The 27,096-nt window shown below is 49.7% G+C and overlaps 1 protein-coding gene and 1 long non-coding RNA gene across 8 annotated transcripts; one reads left to right on the top strand and one right to left on the bottom strand.

The window, feature by feature from the left end:
• Positions 1–1,827: 1,827 nt before the first annotated feature.
• LOC125184495 (uncharacterized) lies at positions 1,828–17,257 on the bottom strand. 2 transcript variants are annotated; one of them, XR_007168595.2, is made up of 5 exons: positions 16,430–17,257; positions 10,055–10,150; positions 9,875–9,974; positions 9,333–9,507; positions 1,828–8,924 (listed from the first exon to the last, which is right to left on the bottom strand). It is a non-coding gene; the product is annotated as an uncharacterized lncRNA (long non-coding RNA). The 2 variants fall into 2 exon arrangements; XR_007168594.2 differs by having other exon boundaries at positions 1,828–9,249.
• Positions 2,372–26,811, top strand: TMPRSS9 (transmembrane serine protease 9). Of its 6 annotated transcripts, none has more exons than XM_048077691.2 (20): positions 2,372–2,469; positions 11,936–12,068; positions 12,958–13,085; positions 13,571–13,638; positions 14,053–14,231; positions 15,336–15,377; positions 15,739–15,852; positions 16,827–16,998; positions 17,238–17,512; positions 17,689–17,825; positions 18,291–18,606; positions 19,411–19,582; positions 21,100–21,371; positions 21,943–22,079; positions 22,503–22,863; positions 22,963–23,079; positions 23,686–23,857; positions 24,177–24,442; positions 24,982–25,118; positions 25,594–26,810. In XM_048077691.2, exons 2-20 carry the CDS (start codon positions 11,951–11,953, stop codon positions 25,753–25,755), a joined length of 3,345 nt encoding a protein of 1,114 aa, XP_047933648.2. In that variant the 5' UTR covers positions 2,372–2,469; positions 11,936–11,950; the 3' UTR covers positions 25,756–26,810. The 6 variants fall into 6 exon arrangements, with proteins under 6 accessions (XP_047933648.2, XP_047933649.2, XP_047933651.2 ...); XM_048077692.2 differs by having other exon boundaries at positions 14,056–14,231; XM_048077694.2 differs by lacking the exon at positions 22,963–23,079 and having other exon boundaries at positions 25,594–26,811.
• The last annotated feature ends 285 nt before the right edge of the window (positions 26,812–27,096 follow it).

Genomic DNA, 27,096 nt, shown 5'->3' on the forward strand with positions numbered 1-27,096 from the left:
GCACATCCTGTATTAGTTGAAATTGTAATTTGGATTTAGATATACATCTACATATTAGAACAGAAATAGAATAAGGAAAAAAATTTGTGCCTTTTTTACTCCTGTATCTGTTGCATAAATGTGGACAGAGCATTTGTTTAAAAAATAAATTATTGGTATTTTGGCACAGGGTAATGTTCTCATGGGGAGTCAAATCACTCAAACAGAAGGATGTCTCAGGATGAGACCCTGAGCTGCTGTTCTGCTGAGTTCCTACAGTACAGCCGGTCTGTGGCTCTATGACCAGTCCTGCACATGCATGTTCTGTCACTTTTGATTATCTTAATTACATTTAAAACATTTCCAAAATATGCACTGCATAGTTTCTGCATCCACAGGCACAGTTTCTGTTGACTATTTAGAAGCATCTTATCTACTTACCTCTTGCTTGGTTTTACAGCAAGAACCACCTAAGGGGATCTCTGTAAGGAAAGGCTTTATTTTCCACCCAGAGTGATAGCTCCTTTGAGCACAGGAGCCGGTCTATGCACAGATGCTGCCTGAAGGTTGACCTCAGGGCAGTGTGAGATTCCTTCCCAGAGAGCTCCTGCACTAATTGCTCAAATACTTTTTAGTGAGGCTCTTCTTGATTGCCCAGTTTCAGGTCAGTTCATTGACCGAAACCAGTCCATTATCTCGCCTGTGCATGTGACTAGGTGGGGAGTTTCGGGACCACCAAGGGCCTCGATGACTTAATGGCACTGGATGTACAGGCAGGGACAGCCTTGATCATCAGCTATGCCACAGCTAGAACTAAAAGGCAAACCTGAGTTTCATATTTATAGCTCATTGTAGCCTAAATTCTGTAGATCTCGCTACATGTCCAAAATTAGATGACCTGTTGGGGTTTTTTTTGTTTGTTTTGTTTTGGTGGTGGTGTGGTTTGTTTGTTTGTTTGTTTTTGTGTGTGTATGTTTTCCTGAAGGGAATATAGATTGCATATCACACATAAATAAGAGAGCTTTTTGCTCACCATGATGAACTGCAGAGGTCCAGTCTTCACAAGCCCAATGCTGTTGTTTAGTACAGGTTGGAAGAAAGTTACTTGAACAGAAAAATAGTGATGATGAACTAAAATCTAAAGCTCTGAAATTCTTTAGCCTTGAAGCATAACATAAGGTTATGGTGTATTTATATGTGGTGTATTATGATGTATAAAACATAAGGCTCTAGGGTATTTTTCTTTTTGTGAGAACTGTATTCATGTAAATGAGGTATTTTGAAGTTTAGTCTCAAGTTTTTCTGTTTAAATACAACTCTTGGCTGGTGGATAGGGAAAGGCTGTTGATGTAGCCTGCCTAGACTTCAGCAGGCCTTTGACATGGTCTCCCACAGTATTCTCCTGGAGAAACGGGCAGCCCCTGGCTTGGACAGGTACACTTGGTACACTAAAAACTGTCTGGGTGGCCAGGCCCAGAGAGAGGTCGTGAGCAGAGTGAAATCCAGCTGGCAACCGGTCACCAGTGGCGTTCTCCGGTGTTGGGGCCCATCCTCTTTAATATCTTTATGGATGACTTGGATGAGGGAATTGAGTGCACCCTCAGTGAATTTGCAGATGACACCAAGCTGGGGGAAATGTTGATCTACCGGAGGGTAGGAAGGCCCTGCAGAGTTCTGCTTGGTTTGGAGATCTCCTATTAGACAGGAATATGTTAGGAACAAAAGAATATGCTCTTCTCAAAACTAACTTCAGGGAAGCCTCTACAGTTATTTTATAAGTGGGGAAAAATAATAATAATAATAATAAAAACATTTTATATTCCTGCCGTGCTTTGCTTAGGAGCCTATGGGATGAGAAATGGCAAGCAGGTGAATGCTGACTGTGCCTAAAAGCAGGCAAAAAGTCAGGTTGAAACACAACCAATTCTCAGTTTTTGATGTGATTTTCATCTTTCAAGACGTCTTGGCAAAAGGCTCAAATGTTAGCTTCCACACAAGGAAATCCCTGCCCGGTTTTGGCCCCTGCTGCAAGTATGTGTGATGCTGGGTAAGCCCTGCCTGTCCCTGTGCAGCAGGTACGGCATTTTCCTCACACAGAGATTGTTACGGTGATAAATAAAGTGTGTACAGTAAGCAGTATGGATGTCTGGCCAAGGGGCTGAGGGACTTTTGTACAAGTGCTCCCCTTCAGCGATTTCCACCTGCACGGACCGTGCTTGTTAATCCATCACCCCACGGTTTCACTGTGTGGGGCTGACAGCTTCTGGCGACTGGGGCAAATTCAGCGCTGCCAGCGCGAATCCCCATCGCTTCAGGAGCCAGCTCCTGAGGGGGAGGCCCCGGCTCCTCCCTGCGCCTTTAACGGCCCGGCCCGGCCCGGCCCGGCCCGGCCGCCCCCCGCCTCTCGCCCCTCCCGGCGGGGCGGCTGCGCCGGGCGGGAGGCGAGGCCCGGGGCCGGACGGCGCCGCGACAGGAGGCGAAGCGGAGCAGGTGAGTTACCGCTCGGGAGGCTTCGCCTTGCCGGTTTCGGTGCTTTTTGACGCTAAAATGACGGCGCTGAGGTTGGGGGCGCTTCGCACAAGTGACACAGGGATGCTGGAGGGGACCCGGTCCGCCCGTCAGTGCGAAGGAGCCAAAGCTCTCCACAGGAATGTGCTCACCGTTGAATCTCCACAAGTTTGGCGCGTTTCTGCCGGGTTTCCCCGGGATAATTTATTTCTGTAGGGTGTTTCATCGTGTGGCTATTGACCGGTGTGTGTCCACCGACACCAAACGTGTGGCCTGATGGGTGAGCTGTGGTTTCACAGGAGAATGGTCTCTGGAACCTCCTCTCCGAAAGTACTGGGTGAGGAGAAATGCCTAATTTCATTAGTACCCTGGAAAACAAATGCAGAGCGTGATTTACGGTATTTAAAAGCTATAAGGAATTACGGTCCAGAAAGTTCAGGTTACTTCACGGGAAATAAAAAGTGCAGGTTTAGCAATGATGCAGACGTAAGCGCTGAAATAGGCACCGTTGTCACTATATGAAGCGCGTTGGTGGGACAGCCACGGGTGTGTACGGTTTTGACCTTGGCACGGGACAAATCCTGTAGCAACGTCCGCGGGCTCCAGGGGTGGGACAGCACTACTGTTTGAGCTAAAGGAAATGTACCTGCAGCGTTTCTGGGTGGTGCTCAGTCCCCACAGATGGAGGAAAGGGCCTGGCAGTGCTGTCGTGCTGCTTTGCACCCAACCTGTCTTCCAGCCACGAGGCTGCCCTGCAGGCAGCTCAGAGCAGCCCATGTGTGCCAGTGTCCCGCAGCCTGTGCTCGGGGACGGTCCCCTCAGGCAGGAGGGCTGACCCTGGCTGGTCACACACCCTCAGCGCCTGAGTTTAGTAGATGGCACTGTCCCGCACCACGAAGTCTGGAGTCTCGTTCTGCAGCCTCCCAAGTCAGTGGCAAAAATCCCATCACCTCAGGCACTGCAAGTTTCCAGCCTGAATGCTCCTCAGTCATCACTAGCTGGGTTCTCTGTGTGCATTCTGTCTTTGAGGGAACCATGCACTACAGATGACGGGTTTCAGGGTAGCACAAGGGTTTTATGCACATGAATATCGATGCCTATCTGTCAAGCTGTAACAAGGGCTGAAGCTAGGTAGCAAAAAACGTGATTTACACCTTGCTTCAAATCTGTGCAAGGTGGTAAGAAAGAACAAAATGTGGTTACGTGCAAAATGAAAGCATCTAGTTTAGCACCCTGCTGCTCCTCCAGGATGCTCTGGTCCCAATATCTACACCAGTATTTTCACCAGGTGCGGCTGATAACCTCCCTTCACTTGCTGCAGCCTCTGAAGCCAACGTAGGGCAGCACATTTAGGGGGGTTGTGACCAAATGAAATGCCATGAGTTAAGCATGTGAGCTTTCCTTGGCCATTCATGAGCTGAAAAGTATCAAGTTATATTGTTCTCCTATTGTGAAAAGTAATTGGACAAAAATGGCACTTCTTGCTTACTGGATACTCCCTGTGTGTATTCAGTATTTACTATTTGTAACATGGTCAAGGCAGCACAGTCAAGAGGGAGGAAGGCAGCCTTTATTTTGCTCTCTAACACATAGCTGAAGTTCAAAACCCAACTGCAGCTACAGATCTGCCCGGCACTCTCTCAGCAAGGGGAGAGCTCAGGGGCTGAGTGTCTCCACAGTGGAAATGATGTTAGAGCCTTTGTTACTGTGATAATACGAGCACTGGGCAGCTCAGCCTGTCATGTCGCAGCTGAGACTGCAGAGCTGGCAGGCAGGAAAAGGATCTTCTTACCTGTAAATTGAGAGACATTTGAAGTCCAAAACAGACAATAAACAAGGCCTGCACAGTGTCACTAGGCTTGCTGAGTGCAGGACGACAGCTGAACCAGATGCACCTCCAAAAAGGATGCTGCAAGTGAGCAGGTATTCAGGATCATCTCTAAACCTGCATCATTTGAGTCAGAATCACTGGAGCTGGTAACGCCCAGAGCAGGCTTGTTCACTTGCAAGACGCTCGCAGTCCGCAGGCAGACAGCGCTGGCGGCGTTTTCCTAACTTAACATGAATAGAAAAAGGTGTCCTCAACCAGGGCTTACAGCCTCTTGGGTGGTAGCGTTTCGTTCTGTGTGGCAGTAGGGTGTAGACTTTTGGATGCAGCACAACCCTACTAAAGGTTAACCCACAGAGAAGTGGGGGATGGGTCTACATGTGCCGGCTACAGAGGTTGGAGATGCATTAAAGCAAAAGGATTCAACATGGTGTTAGGTGGTTCAAGGAACCACTTTGGTGGCAGGAGATGCTCATGCCACGTGAAACAGAAAGGCCAGGTTGGCCAAACCTGGCTTGCCTGTCCGTCTGCTACGCATGGACACTTTGTCTTTGCTCATGAAGGTACTGTTCACTCCAGCTGGGGTGACACCAAGGCGCTCTGTCATTTCTTTGTGTTCTACCAGCTGGCTGCTGTTTCTTCATGTACGGTTTTCACGGCATATCATCATCTAATGAGGAGAATTAAGACATTGTGCTCATCACAATGCAAAGGTTTTATTCCAACACTCCCTCCCCTCTCTGGAGCCCCACTTTGGTGCAACCTTGGGGTGCCCTTGAGCCATAAAGGGGGCTGATGGCAACTGGCACGTGGTTGTTGACCTCTCCAGACTGACATGTCATTGTACCACCATCCAGCCTCTGGCTACTGCTGGGGAAATATTCTACCTTCTGTCAGTAACTGCTGCTACAAAGCTCTATTTACATACAATTAAATTACCAGCTACAAGGAGAAAAATCACAGTGCTTAACCCTGTTTTCTTGCAGTTGGATTAGATGATCTTTGAAGGTCCCTTCCAAGTGAACTGTTCCATTCCATTCCATTCCATGTTCACTGAGACATTTGGGTTTCCTTGTTCTCACCACTGGGCTGTGCTAGCAGGCTTGTTTGCTAACCAACATCTTTATCTCTTCTGGTCGTGTTTCTGTTTTCACTTACCACAAGTGACTCTCTCCTCTCTTCTGCTCAAGCTCATGGTTTGCTGGCCCAGATGTGATTTGTTATTCTGACATGTGTGATCTTGAATGATGATGAGCGAGGCACATTGGAGTTTAATTTTTCGTTTTGTGCTTTTTTTCTTTGGAGAAAGATGGTTCTGCTTCTGCTATATTCCTCCTCTGAAGCACCACAAGTCTTACGGTGGTGATAAACTCACTAGTCCTTCCCTCACCCTTGACCAAGTGCTCATTACTTCCTGACACTGCAGGTAGATTTGCTGCTGATCTTGTCGTCTGCCTCAAGCAAGTCACATAGTTCTCATACCGACACCATCATTTCACAAAAGCCCTGTTTGGGGGAGGCATGACCTTAGACCATGAGACAGTTTTACAGCCTTGATGTCTGAAGACTTGTCAATCTGCAGTACTCAGCATTGCTCTGCTGAGAGCCAGACTACCCTGTAATAGTACCAAGCTAATGCAGAATAAAGGCAACAATTTTTTTTTTAACACTTGGTTCTTCAAATGGCTGCAGTAAATTGGCTTTTTATAATTGTAGTGTTAGAATAAAGCATCCAAACACAGCGGAATATAGAAAGGCAACACAAAGACTCAAAAGCAGTCTGAAAGCTGCCCTCAGGGGGTCATTAGGGTTTTCTAGCATTCGTTATCTGTTGCAGAGTAAATTAAATTCACTTTTGAAGACATATTTACCACTGTTTCTCTTCTGTGCTTCTTTCCTTGTTTTTCTTCCTCTGGTCAAGAGACCGGAGGAGAATCATAGAAGGTTATAGATAGGTTGACTTGGATTGGAAGGGACCTTATCATCTAATTCCACACCCTCCCCCGCCATGGGTAGGGACACCTCCCACCAGATCAGATTGCCCAAAGCCCCATCCAGCCTGGCCTTAAACACATCCAGGGATGGGGCAGCCACATCTGGGCAACCTGTTCCAGTGCCTCACCACCCCCTGAGTAAGGAATTTCATTCTTATATCTGATCTAAATCTGCTCTATTTTAGTTTAATCCATTACTCCTTGTCCTGACAGAGTCCCTCTCCTGCTTTTGTGAGGCTTGATTCATGTCCTCATGGTGGAGGGCTGCTGCTGAGGGTAGAAAGGGAACAGAAAAAGCTGAAGAAAAGCAGGAGGGAGCCTGGGGCAAAGCATTGTGAGTTATGGGAGTGGGCATTCCTGTTCTAAAGGGGAGAGTAAGGGTGCAGAGCTGGAGAGGGCAGGGAGGGCTGGGGGAAAGACCTTAGGTGGCGAACGACACAGCAGAGACAAAGAAAGAGAAATACTGAGTGGAGAAAGACAAGAAGCAGGGAAATGGGGAGGTAAAGGAAGAAAAAGCAAGGCCCGTCGGTGGTTAGTTAGCCTTCAGCACCCTGCTGGAAGGTCACCATCGTATTTCCACCTCAGGTGCCGTCCCATGCTGCAAGAAGCCAGTTTCTACCTAAAAACGGGCACTGCCACAATCTGTGCTGAGCCGTTGTGTGTTCTGGGCCAGTCTTACAGCTCCGTGTGCACTGAAACAGAGACGTGTCGCGGGGCGTCTGTCACCTGTGCCCAAGGCATTCAGAGACATCCAGGAGGGTCCTTCCTTGCTCCTGTCCTTCCTCTTGTATATAATGTGCCCCTGACCCTCTGCACAAGCGTACACCCATGCTTGCACACAGCATTGCTCCTGTCTTCTCCTTGATGAAAAGAACTGGTGTTAGTGCCAGTTTGGCTAATTAGAAGAAATATCAGGGACGAATGAATATTTACACCATTCCACTTCATATCTTAAATTTTCCCTGTCTCAATCAGTTAAGGAAAAAATTTCATGGAGGTCCTATGAAATGACTCAAGCTGCCCTAGAGCAAAATCCAGACCGAGGAAGAAACAAAGCCAGAGCTGCAAGAGCTGCTTTGCAGATCTTTAGGGACAGACAGAGATTATTTTCACTGGGCAGTTCTTGTTGGCTTTCTCTGTAGCACATCTTACACTCATTCTCTGCTAAACTGGAGCAGTGAGAAGAAAGCCCAGTAATACTGGACTGGAAGGACTCAGATCACTTAGTTTTCCCCCCGCTCTCAGGGGCTTTATATTTTATAACCACTCACAATTTTTACTCCGAGAAAAATCCATAAATGTGTTTTTTCTTCTTAACATTCTTACCGGAAACTCATGTTTCTCTGACAGTTGGCACTCTCCTGATTTCTGCCCACACCAAAAAAAATCACTTTTTGCTCATCTGTTTTTAATGGAAAGATGTTTTCAACATATATAGCTCCTTGCTACTCATCTCCTTTATGTTGGTCTGTATATGCTGGCACCAAAAAAAAAAACTCCACCCTCTACTGTGCTCTTGCAAGATGGACTTCTGGTTTACATGTCATCAAAATCATCTTTTTATTTCTTCTGGCTTAAATTGTTGACATGGAATGTAGATGACTAGAACTGAATATAGTACAAGAGCCCACCTCACCTTTGTTCATTAGTGCTTTTCTGTTTGGGGGGGGGGGGGGGGGGGGGGAGCAGAAATTAAAAGTTGAAAAAATATGATAATTAAAAACAATAATAAATTCAGATGTCAGAAAAAGTAATATGCAACTTTTTCTTCTCTTTGTCCATTTTGGGATATGAGAAAGCATGACTTCATTCCTTTTATCCTTGCACATTCCTGTTTCTCGGTGAATGAGTCTCTTAGCAGACTTTGCTGTTCCGATGACTTTGTCCTCTAGGAAATGGTCCCGAAGGAGAGGAGGTACTTCTTGCACCTCAGTGGATGAAGCAACTGGAGTTCCCAGGGAATAACTGTGGTGTGTGAATTGATCTGCTCTTCAGTTCAGCCAGTAATGTCTTCCCTCATGTGCTGTGCCAGCCCCACTTTCAGATATGGTTATTACCTACTGCAGTACCACAGGCTACATTGCTGCTCTCCCCATAAACCTTCCGAAGTATCAACAATGAGCGGCTAAATCATGCAAAGATTGGGGACAGAGATATTGAATGACTACTACAAAATCAGACAAACATGGAATCAGCTGGGGCTCCTAACAAAAGATAAGCATTGGCTTTTTACAGTATTTTTTTTTTTAAACCAAGGGGGTTTGAAAGCCCCATGAGATGTACCATGAGAACTGTTGATGCTGATTCCTGCTGTCGTCTCCTTCCTGACCCAGCAGCAGCTTCTGAAAATTCTCAAGAACTTTCATTTCACCCAAAGGAAAAACGGACAAGTTGAACTTTCCGCTGAACATCTACCACAAGCCCTCTTGCTGGCCAGAGGGGTTTTATCTTTATCCTAGAAAATTATGTAAGGGCAAGGGCACAGCGGTGCTATAGTCCAGCACATCATCTTCAAATACGCCACCTCAGTCTCTTCCCCATCATCAGGGGTGATGGAGATGCATCGGGTTCTTGGCACGGGTCTCTGTGTCCACTGATTTCTTGAGGCAGCCCAACTAAAAAGGATACAAGACAAGACAACTTCTTCATGGAGAGGATGGTCAAGCACTGGAATGGGCTGCCCAGGGAAGTGGTGGATCCCCATCCCTGGAGGCGTGGACATGGCACTAAGCGATGTGATATAGTGATAGGACTTGTTAGGTCAGGTTGATGGCTGTACTTAATGATCCTGAAGGTCTTTTCCAACCTGGCTGATTCTATGATTCTAAGGCAGAGGGCCAAAGCAGACATTTGGTCTCATTGACTGCACCCAAATTCCGTTTAGGGGATCTCTGCCAGACACCAAGGGAGCAGAGTATGGCCAGCATAGCTGTTGGCACCCTAGAGTGAAATGAGGTGGGTCATTCACCCAAATGAACGTGAAATGAGGTGGAAATTCATTGTTGCTGAGTTAGTTAACTCACCTGAAATACCAGCCGAGAGGGTACGGTCGGAAAAAAGCTACAGCCAGGTGGGTGTGCTCTCCTCCGTCATCTGCCCCTGCTCCCTCACCTCTGTTGGACGTTATTTGATTTCTTTGATTTGCAGCACAGCCTTGGGCTTCCTGGTAATTCACAGCCCCCATGATAGAGTCTGAGACTGCAGGTAGGAACGAAGGGTGTACGTTTCTTTGCATTTTCATTTCACATGTAATTCTCTTTTAACTCACACCACTTGCTCAAAAGAAATTAAGTTTTCCTTATGCTAAAAGGAGAGCAAAGAAGATGAATTTTGATTGCTTTGCTAAGTAGGCTTCTGCCTCTAAATACTTCCTTTTCCAGTTAAAATGCCAGTGCAATCAGTAATATGAACTTCTTGCTAGGGTTCTAAGAATCTTTTATCATAGTGTAACATTTTATTTGCTGCCAAAATTAGATCAACCTAAACTGTACTGTCCAATTAAAAAACAGCAATAGACAATTTTGCCTGTGATGTTATTTTTTTTCTTCCCATGCCATTGTCCTACCTTTAAAGTCCACTGGTAGTAAGACCACTCTTGCACTGATCAGCATGTCTGGATTAGATTTTTGAGCTCCCAGATGCGAGACAGCCGGTGACCCCAAAACCTATTAAAAGAGTGGAGAAGGGATTGTTCATCTGTATGCATTTAGGTCACAGGGACCACTGGAAAAAAAATGTTTCTTACCTGTCTTCTCTTAGCAAGAGCTGAATTGTCAAATGGAGATATTGTTAACCAAACACAGGGGCCCAAAGTGCCTATCTCTGCCAGGCTCAGTTACAACTGAAAAAGAAGATATGGAGGTTTGTTAGAAAAAAAAAAAAAAAGGCATCCTGGATGGACTCCCTTCCTCTCCCCCTTCTCCGTTTCTTGCCTCACAAAGAAGTGACCTTTTAAAATCTCTTATCTAGAAGCTTCAGTTTAAAGAGCCGCTGATGCCTCTTGGAAATCATTGAAAAGCTCTTCAGAAGCAGTTCTGCTGCTCCCTGTGTCCTGAGTGCCTTTCTTCTCTCTTTTTCTTTCATTGCTAGGTAGATTTGCATTAGAAAAGGCTGTTCCTTTGCAGCTTCCCTGTTTACTGAAGTCTCAGACTGATTTATAGCATCAGTAAGCGGTGTTTGGGCCCAACCACGCACTGCATCTTCTGAATCAGGAGGAAATGGCTGATGCAGAAGAGACTGGATGAGATTTCCCTTGGCACACCCAGTCAGCACAGGTTCGTGAAAAGCAAGTCCTGCCTGACCAACCTCATCTCTTCTTTGGGCATGCTTCAGCACCTCGATGTCCTTCTTGTAGTGAGGGGCCCCAAACTGAACACAGTATTTGATGTGTGGCCTCACCAAAACCAAGTACAGGGGGACGATCACCTGCCTGGTCCTGCTGGCCACACTCTTCCTGATACAAGCCAGGATACTATTGGCCTTCTGAGCCACCTGAGCACACTGCTGGCTCACATTCAGCCGACGATCGACCAATACCTCCAGGTCCCTTTCCTCCAAGCAGCTTTCCAGCCACTCCTCCCCCAGCCTGCAGCACCGCACGTGGTTGTTGTACCCCAGGTGCAGGACCCAGCACTTGGCCTTGTTGAATTTCATACAGTTGGCCTCGGCCCATCGGTCCAGGCTATCCAGATCTCTCTGCAGAGCCCTCCTACCCTTGAGCCGATCAACACTTGTGCCTAACTTGGTCTTGTCTGCAAACTCACTGAGGATGCACTCGATCCCCTTGTCCAGATCATTGATAAAGATATTGAAGAGAACTGGCCCCATGTTGTGTTGAGCCAGCTGGGGATGACCATTTGTGTGCAGGTTAGGGATGGGAGAAAAGAGGAATATTGTCCATTAGTAGTGAGGTCATGATGGTTGATAACATACTGGATGTGATGATCAGTTACTGGCAGGGATCAGTACTAACCAGGGATCTTACTAACCAAGAATAGGTCTCTCCCCATAGCTCTCTATTCAGCCTGCAGTTTCATATTTAAGTACGTGACTACAGTCTAGTCCTGTTACTCGCAAGCCTTCAGGATTACTCTGAGACAAATGTTGGATTTCCAACTTAACTATTCTACCTACTGCTGCAAATTCCTGATTCCTGAGTAGCACCAAAGGATATTAGTGACACTAGTTGGTTTTAGGATCTTTGTTAGGGGTGATGTCTTGAGCAGAAAGACCAAGCCAAGATCCTAAGCCCAGTCCATGGTAGTGCCATCCTTGCTGAACCCCAAGCAGGACCTCGTGCTGCCATGACACCAGTTCTGCTCTTACCCAGGGCTTGTGTCACCAAAAGCTCTGTGCACAGCACGGAGATGGAGGCATCAGGCTGGCTCATGATCACACCACCTGGCAGGGACAGGCCGCTGCGGTTGATGTGTTCAGGTCCTACAAACTGGATGTATCAGAAAAATTTCCTGACTGCAGCCTAAGGCATGGCCAGGGGACACAGTGCGTTTCCAGTCCTTTTACTTCCTCTGATAATGTCCTGGTTGGAGCTCCTGAGGTAACCTTGGCTGGTATCTCTCATTTCATCCCAGACACGTCCTTTTCCTCCTCCTCTTTTTACTCACAGAGCTGCTCAGAAGGCATGGACCAAGTAAAGCCAGTCCCAGGCAGAAAGGGGAGGAAGGCCAGCTGCTGGAAGTTAACCGTCGTGGCTGCCGTAGTGGGCAGCGTGATGGCCCTCTACCTGGGGATCCTGCTGGGTGAGTGCACAGCCGGGGGCGTTCTTTCAGTTTATCATCTGCTCCAAAAGAGTAATGGTCTGCACAGCTTAAAGCAATAGTTATCATACCAAAAATTCTCAAAAGCCTTTTTCTGAGGACAAGACACCGTCAGCTCTCCCCCCGTACACAGCCAAAATGCAGAGGCTGTAGTCGCCTCATATTTTGAATGCCATCTGACTAAAGCACTTCATCCTTAGTGCTGCATGTGATTTATTCCTCTCTAAACTCTCCCAGTGACTCCTAAATCTCTTGTCACTTCCTCAGCCATCTCCTACCTCATCTCCTTGCATCCACTGACCATTGCTTGTCCTACTGTCCCTCTCCAGAGTGTGACCACCATCTCCTTGTCTCTCGCACATCCTTCCTGCTGCCTCTGGTGCCCTATGGCCACATGTCACCTCAGGCCGGGATGCTGGTGTGGAGCCCAGCCTGACATGACCGGCAGACCCCACCAGCACATCTCGGCTGTGCAGTATCACTTTCTAAGCTAGCTTTGGTAACCAGGACACATTTCCTCAGCCTGTTCCTGCAAGGACAGGGCCAGTCTGATTGCCCTATCAAGCTGTACCCATATGATTCTGATCTGTTTCCTCAGGCTTGATAAAAATCTGCAGTGTTAATATTCAAATTAGCTGCAAGTTCAAAATTCTCCTCCTGCATGTGGGGGGGGTAGCCCAGCACAGCCATGTGGCACCCACAAAGCACCTCAGAGATGGTCAGGGACAGTCAGGCTGCTGAAACTTGGGGGTCTTAAGGACATGGAGAGACCCATGCTCCAAAGCAGACAGCAAGGAAAGCTGGGTCCAGCCATGGCCCTAGACCTCCGTGTGCCCTCTGTGCCTCCGACAGACACTTTCCTCTCTGGCAGCCTGTCATCCCGTGGGAGAGACCAGCTTTGAGCACACAGTGGAGCTGCAAGGAATCATGTTCAACAGCAGCTTGCAGAGGGAGAACTCAGACTATTACAGGGTGCTGACACCCGCCCTCGAGAGGCTGGTAAGTTGAGCTGGGCTCGCCGTGCACACTGCAGCTCTGCACCCCTCGCTTGGCCCAGGGCAGAGCCAGGAGGCTGCTGGGTGGCCTGGGCCCCATCCTGCTGAGGTCCCTGCCTGTGCGGTTCCCCAGGGCCCAGCTTGGCTGTCCTCATTCAGGGGCTTCTTAAACATCAGCAAGGAACACTGCAGGGCTGAGTCGCACTTCGACAGGCCCCATCAGGGCCCTGAGAGAGACTTGTGGAGTGGGAAATGTGTGCTCAGGTCTGCTCCTTGCAAAAAAGAGGTGGTGGGAAGATGTTATCTTCACGCCCCGAACCAGGGTGAGAACAGGGTTACATGTGCTCTGACGAGCTGGACTCAGGTGCTCCTGCCACCTGTGGAGACGAGAAGATCCTCCAGTTAGCTCCAGCTCCCTGAAAAATACCAGGCACCAACTAGACCCATGTCATAGGGGTTTTCTGCCCAGTGTGTGTTTTTGCCTTGCAGTTTCTGTCCAGTTTCCAGGACTCCCAGCTGGACTGGAGCTGCACTGGTTGCACCATCCTGGGCTACAGGTGAGTGTAGGCAGCTTTCTCTGCAGGTTGTGCAGCTCATGTTTTCAGGACATTTTGACAAGCTCCACCAAAAAGGTGAGCTCACACCTGTGTTCTTGTTCAAAACTAGCAAAAAGAGAAACTGATTTTAAGTTGAGGCCGGATTCTTTTATGGGATTGCACCAGTGTTCTGGTTTCTTTAAATTGGAAATGTAGTCAGAAAGGCGGAGGAAAATGGCCTTGTTCAACCAAAGGAGAACTTCAGGCCAACAGAACGCCAATGACTGTTTCATCCCAGACCACACCTCCAGAGACACTTGAGCTTTAAATTATTACAAATTAGTTTTGTTTCCCTCAAGTTCCCTGTAGGCAGTTAGCACAAGAAACTGTTCCTTCTAGTGGAGCCAAAGTGCTCAGTAATTCTCTGTCTTCCAGCAGGAATGGGAACTCGAGCGTACTTGTCCGTTTCCGCCTCCGCTTCAGCCCCCAGGATTCCCATCCCCTGAGCTCTGCCACGGAGGAGGAAGCTCTCAGACATGGCCTGGCAGCTGCCCTGCACGAGCAGGGTCTCTCCCTGGCTGCCTATGGGACAATATCCTCAGCTTCTCTTACAGGTGTGCTCCTCCCATAACTGCTGGGCAACCAGAGCAAGGCAGCCTGCGCTGCTGCTGCTAGCAACACGGGTCATACCAGCAAAACTGTGTCTCGAGTAGCCATAGTGCCTTGGGGCTTTAGCTTTGGATGTCCAGTCAAGGCTTCATGCCCAGCAGCAATGTTAGAATGGAGCTGCTGCCAGGCACCCAGGCAAACCTGCAAAAGATGCTCTGGTGCTTCACAAGACAGCAGCAGAAACATGCTTAGCTCCTGGCAGTTGCAGAACAGCTGGAAGCTTCATGGGAAGCCCCCAGATCCCCCCCCAGTGCTAACGTTGTCCTGCTGCTCTCTGCGCTGCAAGAGTTGTTTTGGCAGTCTGGGGCAACAGCAGAGCCTAAAGCACAAATTGCAGCCTGAGGAACCGAACCTCAGCAGGTTAATTGCTGGGCTGTCCGTACTAACAACTGTGAGCAGTCCTTAAGCAATCCTCAGAGCTGCAGAAATAATTCCTGCTAGGGTAGATAGTTCTCATAGGTAAATTCTTCTCTGAAACCACCTGAAATTCTCTTTTCCCTCAATAACTGTGCAGTTGCACATGATCGTAGGCCTTTCAAAAGAAATATGGCCAGAAAACATGAAGCTGTGGGCTCTGCTGCAGCCCCCTCTGCACTCCTGCAAGGATGGGCAGAGTCCCGGGCCTTTGAGAGCCTTGTGCAGCCCAACCGGAGGGTGCACCTTGGCTTTGGGCAACAACCCCGTGTCACTTCCACCTTGGAGCCTGCTCCTGGGATGCCGATCACTGCCACAGCTCTTGAGAACTGGTCCCTGCATCTGGGATCACCCCAAAAGCCTGCAGGGCTATAGACAGCTGCTCACCCGCTGCACCCTGTGCCTACGGTGGAGCAAAGTGGAGAAGGGCTCCAGGAAGTGAACTGTGCCAGGAGCTCACCGCAGGGACTCCCACTGGCCATGGGACAGGGAAAATTGCCAGGCAGGCAGGAAAAGGTGAACCAAAGACTCTGCCAGTCCTGGCTGGGAGCGGCAGTCATGAGAGCACACAGCTCCTGTGTACCCCAACTGGGATGCCCTCGCTGATCCCCATTTCTTCCATTACTTTGTTACAGGTCCCAGTGAGGTTTCTCCATACAGACCAGGACTGAAATCAGGTAAGAGCCAGGCAGCAGGAAGAGCTCTGTGCCTTTCTAAGCATTGCCAGGGCAAAGATCGGCCCCAGTTCCCCAGGTTGCATGCTGCAGCCTGACCTCTAGCCTCCTCCTCACCAGATACAAAAGGTGTTTGCATCCCATCTTGTTCATAACCTGGTGAACCAGTGCTCTGCTCCCCTGTTCCCCCTGGAAGCTCAACAAGAGCTGCAGCTCAGCTGCCGGCTGCATCCCATGGGGACACTGGCACTGCCGGGAAGCAGGGTGAGCACGGACACAGTGGTGGTTGCCCCTGGGGGAGCCAGGGGGCAGCTGCTGGGAGGTCTGCAGAAGACACAAGTGACTGAAGCCTTGCTGTCCCCAGGGAGCTGCCCTGGAGACTTGTTCACTTGCCGCAACAAGCAGTGCGTGTCGAAAGAAAACCCAGAATGTGATGGCCAAAAGGACTGCCCTGATGCCTCTGATGAAAAGGGCTGCGGTGAGTCCCTTGCAGCAGGTCTCCTGGGCTCTGGGGACAGGCCCCAAGTCACCCCTTGCAGCTCTAACAGTGGTAGTCTTCTGGGCACTGGGCTGCAAGGACAGCTTAACTTCTTAGGCCAATAGTAGATGCCGACATCAGGACAAGGGGAATTGTACCTGAGAAACATGCTGGTCCCATTGCCAACAGCAAAGGAGTAACATGATGTTGGGCTAGAGCAGCACATTCCCATAAGCCAGTGACTCCCACGTGCCCAAGCTGCAGACATTCAGTGGGTGCAGGCAAGCACCCACTGGCATTGCCCCAGAAGCCTGGCCACGAGGGCGTGCCCAGCCCCGTATCAACACCCCCGGCAGTGTGGAGCTTGAGCTGTCTTTGGGCCTTGATGAGCATACTTGAGATGCGGTTTGGTCGCAGACTTGGTTGCTCAGAAGGACAAGGGTAGAGGCAGAGTACAAGGAGACCCAGGCACCCTGCAGGCATCTCCCACGATCACTGCTGAAGATATGGAGCCTCTCACATTCCCCTTGTAATGCTACCACTCCCCTGCGCATACCCAGTCTGACCCTGTACATACCCAGTCTGACCCTGTACAGGTGGTGTAGGTCCAGGGACCAGCCCATCCCCTCCTGCTGTGCTGGAGGCAATCTCTGCGTGCCCATGGGCTGCTGGAAGCAGCTCAGCAGTGGCTGAGCTGGTGAAACTAGCAGAGCTATTTCTGTCCAGACTTTCTTGCCTTAAGGAGTTTCAGAGAGGACCCTGTCATGGGTCAGTGCTTTGCAGTGCCTTTTTTCCAGAATTGCAGGTTAAAGTCTGGTCCCTTGTGACAGCCCTAGCAGTGTACTGGTACTTGAGCACATGCTGGGAGCATGCACAAAGCTGAGGCAGATTTTTTTTCCCACCTGCCCCAGAAAGCACATTGCCAAGGCACAGGTGGCAGGATCCCGATTCCCTGGCTCTCTCCTCCCTTTCAGACTGCGGGAGCCGCCCTGCCATGCAGACTGCCACCAGGATAGTCGGAGGCTCAGAGGCATCCAGAGGGGAGTTCCCATGGCAAGTCAGCCTGCGAGAGAACAACGAACATTTCTGTGGTGCTGCAATCCTCACGGAGAAGTGGCTGGTGTCTGCCGCTCACTGCTTTACTGAGTAAGCCCTAGCCACGCTATCTTGCACCATTTCCAAAAGCTGCTGTATCTTCTGGCCCAAGTCCTCAAAGTACCACACTGCCTTGCCGAGCCTGGTTTCCTTTCCCTGCCAGATTAAGACACGGGGAGCTGATGTCCCAGAGCTGATAGCAGGATGGACGAGAGGTGGCACCACTTGCACGGCTCTGGTTTGCAGGGTGACACTGCAGGTCTGCAAAGCCCCAGCTGTTTCTCTTCCAGGTTTCAGGACCCAGCCATGTGGGCAGCTTACACGGGGACCACCTCCATTAGCGGTATGGACAAAGGCACAGTAAAAATGGGCATCACACGGATCATCCCGCATCCCTCCTACAACACAGACACAGCTGACTACGATGTGGCTGTGCTGGAGCTGAAGAGACCTGTGACCTTTACTAAGTACATCCAGCCTGTGTGCCTGCCAGATGCTGGGCATCACTTCCCCACCAGCAAGAAGTGCCTTATCTCTGGCTGGGGCTACCTCAAGGAGGATTTCTGTAAGCAAAGTGTGGCAGGCGGCAGAGGAGGCATGGTGGGGTGTGAGCGGTGCAGGAATGCACCAGGGAAGGGCACTCAAGCCATGCTCTGGCCAGCCAGGAGGGCTGGAACACAAGGAGCTGGTCCCACGTGAGGCTTCCTGCGGGGAGCTAACGGTTGTATCTCTCCCATTTAGTGGTGAAACCCGAGTTCCTGCAGAAAGCAACAGTGGAGCTGCTGGACCAGACGCTGTGCTCCAGCCTCTACAGCCATGCCCTCACAGACAGGATGTTGTGTGCTGGCTACCTGGAGGGGAAAATAGATTCCTGCCAGGTAAGCATTGTCCAGGGAAGCTGGCACACCTCCCAGCATGAGTCTTTTCCTTCCCTGTATGCACCAAGTAGTACTTCAAGAAGCAGGATCTGACACCATGGGTGCAGCATCCCACCAAGGTTTGGGGCCAGGCCTTGGATCCAAGCATGGATCAGGGACTGCAAAAGAGAAAAATGAAGATAAATTCTGTAGTGCTTAGAGCAGGGCACTGCTGTTCAAGGAGCTTTTTTTGGCTATACAACTACTTTTCTCTATTTGCTGACCTGTAATCAGGTCTGGTGTTACCGACCTACCTGGCAGCTCTTCAGATCAAAATCCCACTGGCAAAGGGCAGCAGTGGAAAACTAAAATATATACAAGAGATCTTGGTGAACGACTTGATGGTTTTCCTGGTGGTGCTCAAGGTGGCTGTGGCAAGCTTGGAGCATCCCCAGGAATAGTTCACCATCTGGGCTTCCTTTGCAGGGTGACTCTGGTGGGCCCCTGGTTTGTGAAGAACCATCTGGCAAGTTCTTCCTGGCAGGAATCGTGAGCTGGGGAATTGGATGTGCTGAAGCCAGACGGCCTGGGGTTTACACACGTGTTACCAAACTGAGAGACTGGATCTTGGATGCTATTTCTCCCTTTCCCAACTCCATAGCGCGTACTGTCCCCCTAATACACTCCAGTACTAACAGTAACGTGGTCACCACTGAAGAGCTCAACACCACCACCAGAGCAATCCCCACCACCTCACCAGCCCCAGCTGCCAGCGAGCCAGCACCTGCATCCAGACCGCAAGGTAAGAGACCGCAGGGTGGCTACAGCCTTTGCAAGAAGAGAAGCTGGTACAGGTCCAATTGCAAGATTTGTTGTTCCACTGAGCTGAAATTACCTTCGGTAGGGTGACCCACACAACTGTTGCTTAAGTGCCAAGGGCACAAGTGACACTATCTGGTTGCCCTGGCTTAGCCCAGAGCAGCCTGGCAAAGTCACTCAGTACCAGCACAGATGAGTGTCATGGACTCAGGCCCAGAACAGGGCCTAAGGGACCAGGGACTAAGACATAGGAGTGTCACACTGCTTAACTTGTTGATCACTTGCTTTTGTTTGCCAGCCACGTACTTCCCAGAAGTTCAAAGCTGATAGCTGTAACCTAAGAGCAGCCATGCACCCTCTCACTGAAGTTCCTTTCAGGAAGGTTGGTGTCTACAAAATGATTTGTTAGATCCAAGGAGTTCTCCCAGCAACTCTGCAAGGAGACCCAGATGTTCGGTATTCTTCTAAATTTAGGATTAACTTTCTATCTGGAACAGCAGGGCTAAGAGGCACAAACCTGCTGGTTACTCTGTCTTCAAGAAAGGCATAGCCCTAAGGACTTGCTAAGAGCAAGCTGCAGAACAGCAGTTAGGATGAAGGGCCATGTATGGCTGTGCACAAACACCGTCAGGGAACCCCATGATACGCAGGCAGGGCTCGGGCAGATATCTCAGACTTCAGCCCTGACTTGGCCCTGCTCAGACTTACCGGTTAGAGAGAGCAGAAGCCTCTTCTCACTTGTCTTCTGCTCACAGTACTCACAAATCATGCTTTGGCTTCTGTTCAGAGTGCGGAGGAAGACCTGGGCTCTCTAAACCCAGCAAGATCGTGGGAGGAACAGATGCTTCCAGAGGAGAGATCCCCTGGCAAGTCAGCCTGAGAGAAGACTCGATGCATTTCTGTGGAGCCACCATAATTGGGGACCGCTGGCTGCTGTCAGCAGCTCACTGCTTCAATGAGTAAGAGTCCATCCCTGCTGGCACTGCTCTTCCAGCTTGCCTGCCCACTAGTACAGAGCTGCACAGCTCTACACGGCCATGCAGCCAAATCCACAGCTATGGCACTGGAGTTGCTGGTGAAAAGCAAGGACATGCACTGAACGTTCATTTTTGTTATAGCTAGAGGTTAATAGCAAAAGCAGTTTTGTGGGGACACTGGGATGAGGCAGGGAAACATTAAAAAGGCCCAGACATGGAGTGAGGACAACAAATTTGACAGGGGTGGAAAAGGGCAAATGCCATAAGACTGTTTCTTCGAGAAATTTAACTTCACGAGGAAAGGCCTGTTATACAGATAGAAAAAAAAAAAAAAAGCTTTAATACAGGAAATAAACACATAATCAGTTGTTATGGGGAAGAGGGTCAGTTCAGGTCTGCATGGTTCTGTTAAACAGCAAGAGCCCAAACGGATTTATAAATGACCTAGAACAGGAAATGAGTAGCAAGAGGATAATGTTTGCCAAGAATAAAAATTCCTGAAAGCAGAAGCAGATGGGGGATCAACGATGACGAGTTTCAAGATGGTCTTAAATAGCTGGGCAATAAAGCAGCAAGTGAAACCCAAGGTAGGCAAGTGTGAAGTGAGGCAAAGAGCAACAAACCAGTGTTATCTATCCACAGATGATAATGGGTTTCCATCAGATTCTACCATTTAGAAAAGGAGGTCAGAAATAAGTGCCATGGAACAGCAGCTCTCTGGGCAGTGGCAATCAAAGAGCAAATGAGTGCTAGTAATTATTAGAAAAACAACTGAGATTGCCAGTTTGTTGGTACTTAGATCCACAGCAACTCACTTCTCACATACTGCACGCAGTGCTGGAGTAATATACAGTAAAGAATAACACAATACACAATGTGGACCAGCATCCAAAACAAGCATGACATACACCAGAATAGACATGGGGAAAGAGAACTGGGTGGGAAGGGCGTGTGCCATGGGATCTATGCAATTATGAAAGGTACAAAGTGTTCAGGGAATGCCTTTTTACTGTTTCTACATGATATTACATTAAACCATCGAGAGCAGATGGAAAACAAGAAAAAGGAAGCAGTTCTTCATAAACGACATTAAACTGTGAAGTTTTTCACCATGAGAAGTGAGGAATGTTTAAAGTCTACATGGGGTTAAAAGATTAAAAAACAACTCTAGAAAAATTCTAATAAAAAACATCTGTTAAGATATTCTGAATATAGAGGCATCATTTGTATGCCAGAACACTCCTGAAATCACAAGTTTTTGGAGGCAAGGAGAGTATTATGACATGTTTACCTGCTCTTGACATCCAACACTGACGCTGCTGGAAACAGAGGTCTTGGGGCAGGACTCAGTCCTTGCATATGCTGGGCTCTGCTTTGGTGAAGTAAGGTTTCAAACACTAATCATTTAAAGTTGTCTGCAGCTTAAATAGTCTACCAGGTCAGCATTTAAACTAGGTATATGTATGTGTGCATACATATTTAGGATTATGTATTTACAGGACAGATCCAGAAGAGATTGAAGCCTACATGGGAACGACATCACTAAATGGAACAGACAGGAACACGGTGAAAGTCAACATAACGAGAGTCATCCAGCATCCTCTCTTCAACCCTATCCTTCTGGACTTCGATGTGGCTGTACTTGAGCTGGCAGAACCCCTTGTCTTCAGCAAATACATCCAGCCTATCTGCCTCCCGCTTACGGTGCAGAAGTTTCCTGTTGGCAAGAAATGCATCATTTCTGGGTGGGGAAACCTCCAAGAGGGGAACTGTAAGTAGTGGTGCCTTATCAGATGATTTGCTCTGGAACAGTGACAGATTCAGCAGCAAAGCCTGTACCACTGTGACCCAGATAGTCCTGGGTGCATACCGGACAGGGGGCAGTCAGGAACTGACAAAAACACAAGAGTAAGCAAGTGGGGTATGCCTTGGCAGCCTGCTGTAGCTCAGACAAGATAGCATTCAGTGACCAGGGTCAGTCACAAAGATGTTCCGAGCTGTTAGAAAGAGCAAGGCTCCCAGTGTAGGGAGAAGGCCTGAGGGTGGCATGTGTGCTACCAAAGAAGCTCCACTGTCCTTCTAACCGATGGCAAGGAGCCCACAAACTGTGACAACAACAGAAACTTGCTGCCTGTGCCCCATAGCCTGTAGACAGGCATAAAACTGCATCCTGACGTGAACCAGGAGCTGCGGGGGCTTCCTAGATGAGAGTAGCTCATACAGGATTCAGCTCTCATCTGGGATTAGAGCCTGGTTTTCTGAAGCATGTGTTGGATCACCCTAAAAGCCATTAGCTCTCACTTCTGTCTGCTGCACTCACTAATCCTACGGTTTTCATGCAGTCACCAAGCCTGAGAGCCTGCAGAAAGCTTCTGTGGGCATCATAGACCAGAAGACTTGCAACTTCCTCTACAACTTCTCCCTCACTGACCGAATGATCTGTGCTGGCTTCCTGGAAGGGAAGATAGACTCGTGCCAGGTAAGGGTCTAGGATTTCTCCACTCCTCTGCAGCTTGCTCCAGAAAACCGGGCTAACTCACAAGTTATGGCTTTGAGAAATATTTACCGAGTTTCTGCGGCTAGGCTGAAACCCACATGTACCTTAGCTCAAAAGAAGAGCTCACAGCCCCAGGGCTTTAAAAAAAGTGAACAAAGGTCCATCGAATTAAGCATTCAGATACTAACTTTCATAACAAATGCCAGAGTAACTGCAGCCAGGCTGTGCCATTGGCCCTAGTTTCAGCCTCTGCGTACTCATGTTTTGCACGCACTGCATGGGAGCAGAGTCCCTCAGAAAAATCTGAGGTTAGCTAACTCCTCCTAGTGTGGCTGAGGAGCAACTCCATGCAGCCGTGTCCTGGGGAGAATGGGCTGAGCAGCCATTGCCTTGCTTCTTCTTCAGGGAGATTCAGGTGGGCCCTTGGCCTGTGAGGTCACCCCAGGCGTGTTTTATCTGGCTGGCATCGTGAGCTGGGGAATTGGCTGTGCCCAGGCTAAGAAACCTGGCGTGTACTCCAGAATTACCAAATTCTACGACTGGATCCTGGACACCATCTCACAGTATGCCAGTCCTGGCACAAGCACTCCTTCCAGTTCAGCCATCACCAGCACTTCTACTGCAGCCATCCTCACACGTCGCGCCAGTACAACAGCTACAATAGCTGTCAACAGAACCACCCTGAGCACGAAGACCACCACACCCACGAAAGAAACCTCCACAGCTCTGGGAACCACTGAGCCTGCCAAGCCCACCCAAACCCCAGGTAAAAGTCCATCGGTAGCAAAGTTACTGACATGCTGCTAGAAGACGTCCAGCCCCAGCACGGCGGGTACTAAGCAGGCCGTGGGTTATTGCCTTCCAGTGGTGCCTTGTACCAGCTTCACCTTCAGGTGTTCCAGCAATGTCTGTATAGGAAAAGAAAATCCTGAATGTGATGGAGTTGTTGACTGCAGCAATGGCTTTGATGAAAGCAATTGCGGTGAGTAGCGTTTTGCAGCCTGCGACTGCTACCCAGACCTGTTCTACAATATTCAGTCTCCCCAGTGCAACCCACTAACTTCACATGGGCCGTCTGGGGCCAGCTCCTTGTGGTCCTGGTCTTACATGATGTTTGTGAGACTACAAGATAAACCCGGATGAGCAGTGTCCAAATTTTCTACCAGGGAACATGGCCTATTCTACACTATAAACATTGGACACATTTCCCAGCACGCAGGCCTTCTGCCAGTGTGCTAGAACAAGCTGGCACGACAACTCTGCACAGCGTTGCAGCCCAGATCTCTTGCTATCTTGGGACTGTTCCTAGGACTGCACATCCCTTGCTGTGTGACAGCTCGGCCGGTGCATCCAAATTTGCCATCCTCACGTAGCACATCCCAGGAAGGTGTGGCGTGTGATAACAAGGAAGTGTTTCCAACCTGTATCACGTCTGCCAAGCCTTGCCTCAGATGCATGAATGAAATTCATCGCATCCTACTGCCTTGTGCGTGTCTCCCCAGAACGCTGTCCCCTGGTGGGGGCTGCGGAAGGACAGATGACCCTTTCCCTTAGTTACTTCAAACCATGGTGCCTTTTTCTGTTCCAGACTGCGGCTTAACTACTGCTCTGGCCTTCAGCAAGATCGTGGGTGGGAGCACTGCAGCTCGAGGAGAATGGCCCTGGCAAGTCAGCCTCTGGCTTCGGCGGAAGGAGCACAAGTGCGGGGCTGTCCTCATCGCTGACAGGTGGCTGCTCTCTGCAGCTCACTGCTTTGATATGTAAGTACGGGCGGGTGAAGCCGGCCAGGCCCTGGCCACACTGCCATCGGCCCACCTTCCCCTTCCTCACGGTCCAACGCCACGGCTGGGATGCTGTGCCCCACTGGAAGCACACGCTGCCTGCTACAGGTGTGCCCCTACAGGTAAGCAGGAAGAGGACTGAAAGGAGCAAAGCCCCAGCATATCTGCGCCCCAGTGTGATGGAGACGGGGGCCCTGGCCTCACGTGTGGCCACAGTGCATCCCAGCCACACAAGCGGAGGAACGGCACTCCTTGCTAAGCCATGCTCCTAACGGCCAGGTTTGCTGTCTTTCTGCAGTTACAGTGACCCCAAAATGTGGGTGGCCTTTCTAGGAACACCCTTCCTGAGTGGCATCGATGGCAAAATGGAGAAAATATTCCGTATCTACAAGCACCCTTTTTACAACGTCTACAGCCTGGACTACGATGTGGCGCTGCTAGAGCTGAACACGCCCGTCAAGTTCAGCAGCACCATCAAACCTATATGTCTCCCAGACAGTTCACACATCTTCCACGAAGGAGCCAGATGCTTCATCACAGGCTGGGGTTCCACGAAGGAAGGAGGTACTGGCTGAGAGGGCTCCCTCCCATCCGTGATGGCCACGTTAAGTGCCAGCTACCCTGCAAGTCCAAACATCTCCATCCCCGCTCCACTGCCCCACACACTGCCCCTGACAGACCATACCCTGCAGGGGATACCAGCCTGAGCAAAGCCTTGTGCCACCACAATTTCCTCTCCAGCAACCACGCACTGTACCCATCCCTTTGGTTACACCTCTGCCCTCCCGCAGCCTTTCCGAGCTTTCTACGTGACAGCCATCACGCTCCCCATCCCTCTAACAGCTGCTTCAGCTGTGCTCCTGCAGTACGAGGACCACCCTGATACCATTCCTGTCTGCTCAGCTGCACTGCCTGACAAACTGTACACAAAAGGGACCTTCCTGGGCTTGCTCTGCTGGGGAAGAACCAGGCCTGGTACACTTGGGAAAGTGCAGGTCTCTCCCTTTGGCACACAAGCAAGGCTGCAGAATCCCCACTCTTAACACATGCTGCTGTTACTTACGTGCCCTGCACCAAGTTAACAGAGATACTTGCCTCCTCAGGTCTCATGTCAAAGCATCTGCAAAAAGCAGCTGTGAACGTGATTGGAGACCAGGCCTGCAAAAAGTTCTACCCTGTCCAGATCAGCAGCAGGATGGTGTGTGCCGGTTTCCCACACGGTACCGTCGACAGTTGTTCAGTGAGTGTGAGAGTAGCAAATGCTGCTGCAGGGACAGCAAACTCAGAGTCCCTGGACAGCCTTGCCCTGCCTCCCCAGCTTAGATGTCTGTCCACCCATCCCCACTGCCTGTTGCCACCCTTGGAATCCACCCTGCACGCACCTCGTTCTGCTTGTCCCACCAACCCGTGACAGGTCAGGGAAACATGCAGAGAGGTAACGCCAAGCAAGATACCACAGGGATACCACGAAGCCCATTTCACATCCCTGCTGCATCTCTGGAAATGCTCTTCCTTGTCCCAAAGTCCCAATCTCTGTGCATGCAAGTACGTCAGCGAGCAGCCCTCCAGCTTGGAAACGGGCTCGCGGGGAGGTGGGCAGCAGGACAGCAAACGCTCCATGTCCCAGAGAGCAACATCTCACAGCTGGGGGGCTGGGCTGGGCTGGCTTGACCATCTTTTTGCCTCGATACAGGACCCTTTTCCTCTCTCTGCAGGGTGATGCTGGTGGTCCTCTGGCATGTCAAGAACCCTCAGGAAGGTGGTTCCTAGCAGGAATCACAAGCTGGGGCTACGGCTGTGCCAGGCCGTACTTTCCTGGTGTCTACACTAAAGTCACAGCTGTCCAAGGCTGGATTGCGCAGAACCTCAAGCTCTGAAGCTGCATTTTACTACTCAGGGAAGGCAACGAATGAGAGGAGTAATTGGCAGGGGATGCACCAACCCCGCATCTACTGTACGTTTTTTGACACTGCGAAGGGGTAACGATGACCTGCAGGTACTAAGCAAATGAGTCTGTCATGAACCACTGCAGTCATGGCACCAGGGTATTTGATAACTGCTTTGCATAGAGAGGTACAGTTCTAGACGTTTTTTCTATAAATAAATGAGGCCTGTCCCATCTTCAGACCTGGCCAAACATCCTACGCATCAAAACCCGGCCTTTCAAGTTGGAGCGGTGCCAGAAACATCTGCCAGAGATTTCACATAGCGTGGTTTAGCTCTATGCTAATCTACTGGCCTCCCAAGGTCAATCCAAGAGATGAGAGGACCTTGTCCCAGCCCTGAGCTATGCCCTTGCGGAAGCCTCAAGACCTCACAGCCTGGATGGAGCTGTTATAATGTGCAATGGCTTTTGGAAAGGGTATGCTACCACTTCAAAGCAGAATCAATGCTTGGTACTAGTACCTGTAAGCTCCATGGCTTACCATTTGACTGCAAGAGAAGGTTAGGACTAAGACACTTGGACTTCAGACTGCCCAGGCCCCCATCCATATTAAAGAACCAGTACAGGCTTCTCACCCCTGCCACAGCTCCCTTTGTGTAAGGGAACAGTTGATTCAGTTGTCGAGGACCAAGGCATAGCAGTCGCACAGAGCACTGTTCTGGTTAAGCCTGGTGGGAAGAATTCAGCCTGCTGAGAGGGGCCCAAGCATCCGATTCATCCAGTGGGAAGCCCAGTCCCACCAGCTAGCTAAAGCACACAATTGCATTTCTTCTGAAGAAAAAAATGCTGCAAAGCTCGTGTGTAAAGCCTTAGACAGACCTGGACATCTCTTTATAAGCTTGACCACCAAAATAGAGCAGCGGTTAAGTTCTGTTAGCTCCCCAACCTCATTCCTAGGCTTTTGCAGGTAAGCTGGGCATCTGGGTACAGCAGTAGGTTTCTTCCTTCCCAACCCATAGAATCATAGAATGATCTAGGTTGGAAAAGACCTTCAAGATCAAGTCTAGCTATCAATTGACCCACCGAGTCCCATCTCTAAGTCACATCCCTTAGTGCCACATTCACCTGGCAGTGAGACCCACAGCTTTCCCAGCTAGAGCACTAGCAAGGTGGGAGACCTGGCTTCCAGGCTCAGCTGACAGTGGGTTCAGTTCCAGAGCTGGAACACCTGTGGGATGTTCCCTCTGCTGAAACAGGACTGCCGTACAGCCAGGACCACAACATTCAAACAGCCAGAAAGAAAAGTAAAAAGACCCCTATGAGAACGTGGCTG

The sequence above is a fragment of the Anser cygnoides genome, chromosome 27 (assembly GCF_040182565.1).
Source record: "Anser cygnoides isolate HZ-2024a breed goose chromosome 27, Taihu_goose_T2T_genome, whole genome shotgun sequence".
Classification (NCBI taxonomy): Eukaryota; Metazoa; Chordata; class Aves; order Anseriformes; family Anatidae; genus Anser; species Anser cygnoides.

Coding starts and splice junctions, on each gene's coding strand:
- TMPRSS9 (XM_048077691.2), top strand. CDS start 11,951: ATGGACCAAGTAAAGCCAGTCCCAGGCAGAAAGGGGAGGAAGGCCAGC. Junction 15,378..15,738: donor CAGACCAGGACTGAAATCAG/GTAAGAGCCAGG, acceptor TGCTGTCCCCAG/GGAGCTGCCCTGGAGACTTG. Junction 21,372..21,942: donor AAACCTCCAAGAGGGGAACT/GTAAGTAGTGGT, acceptor GTTTTCATGCAG/TCACCAAGCCTGAGAGCCTG.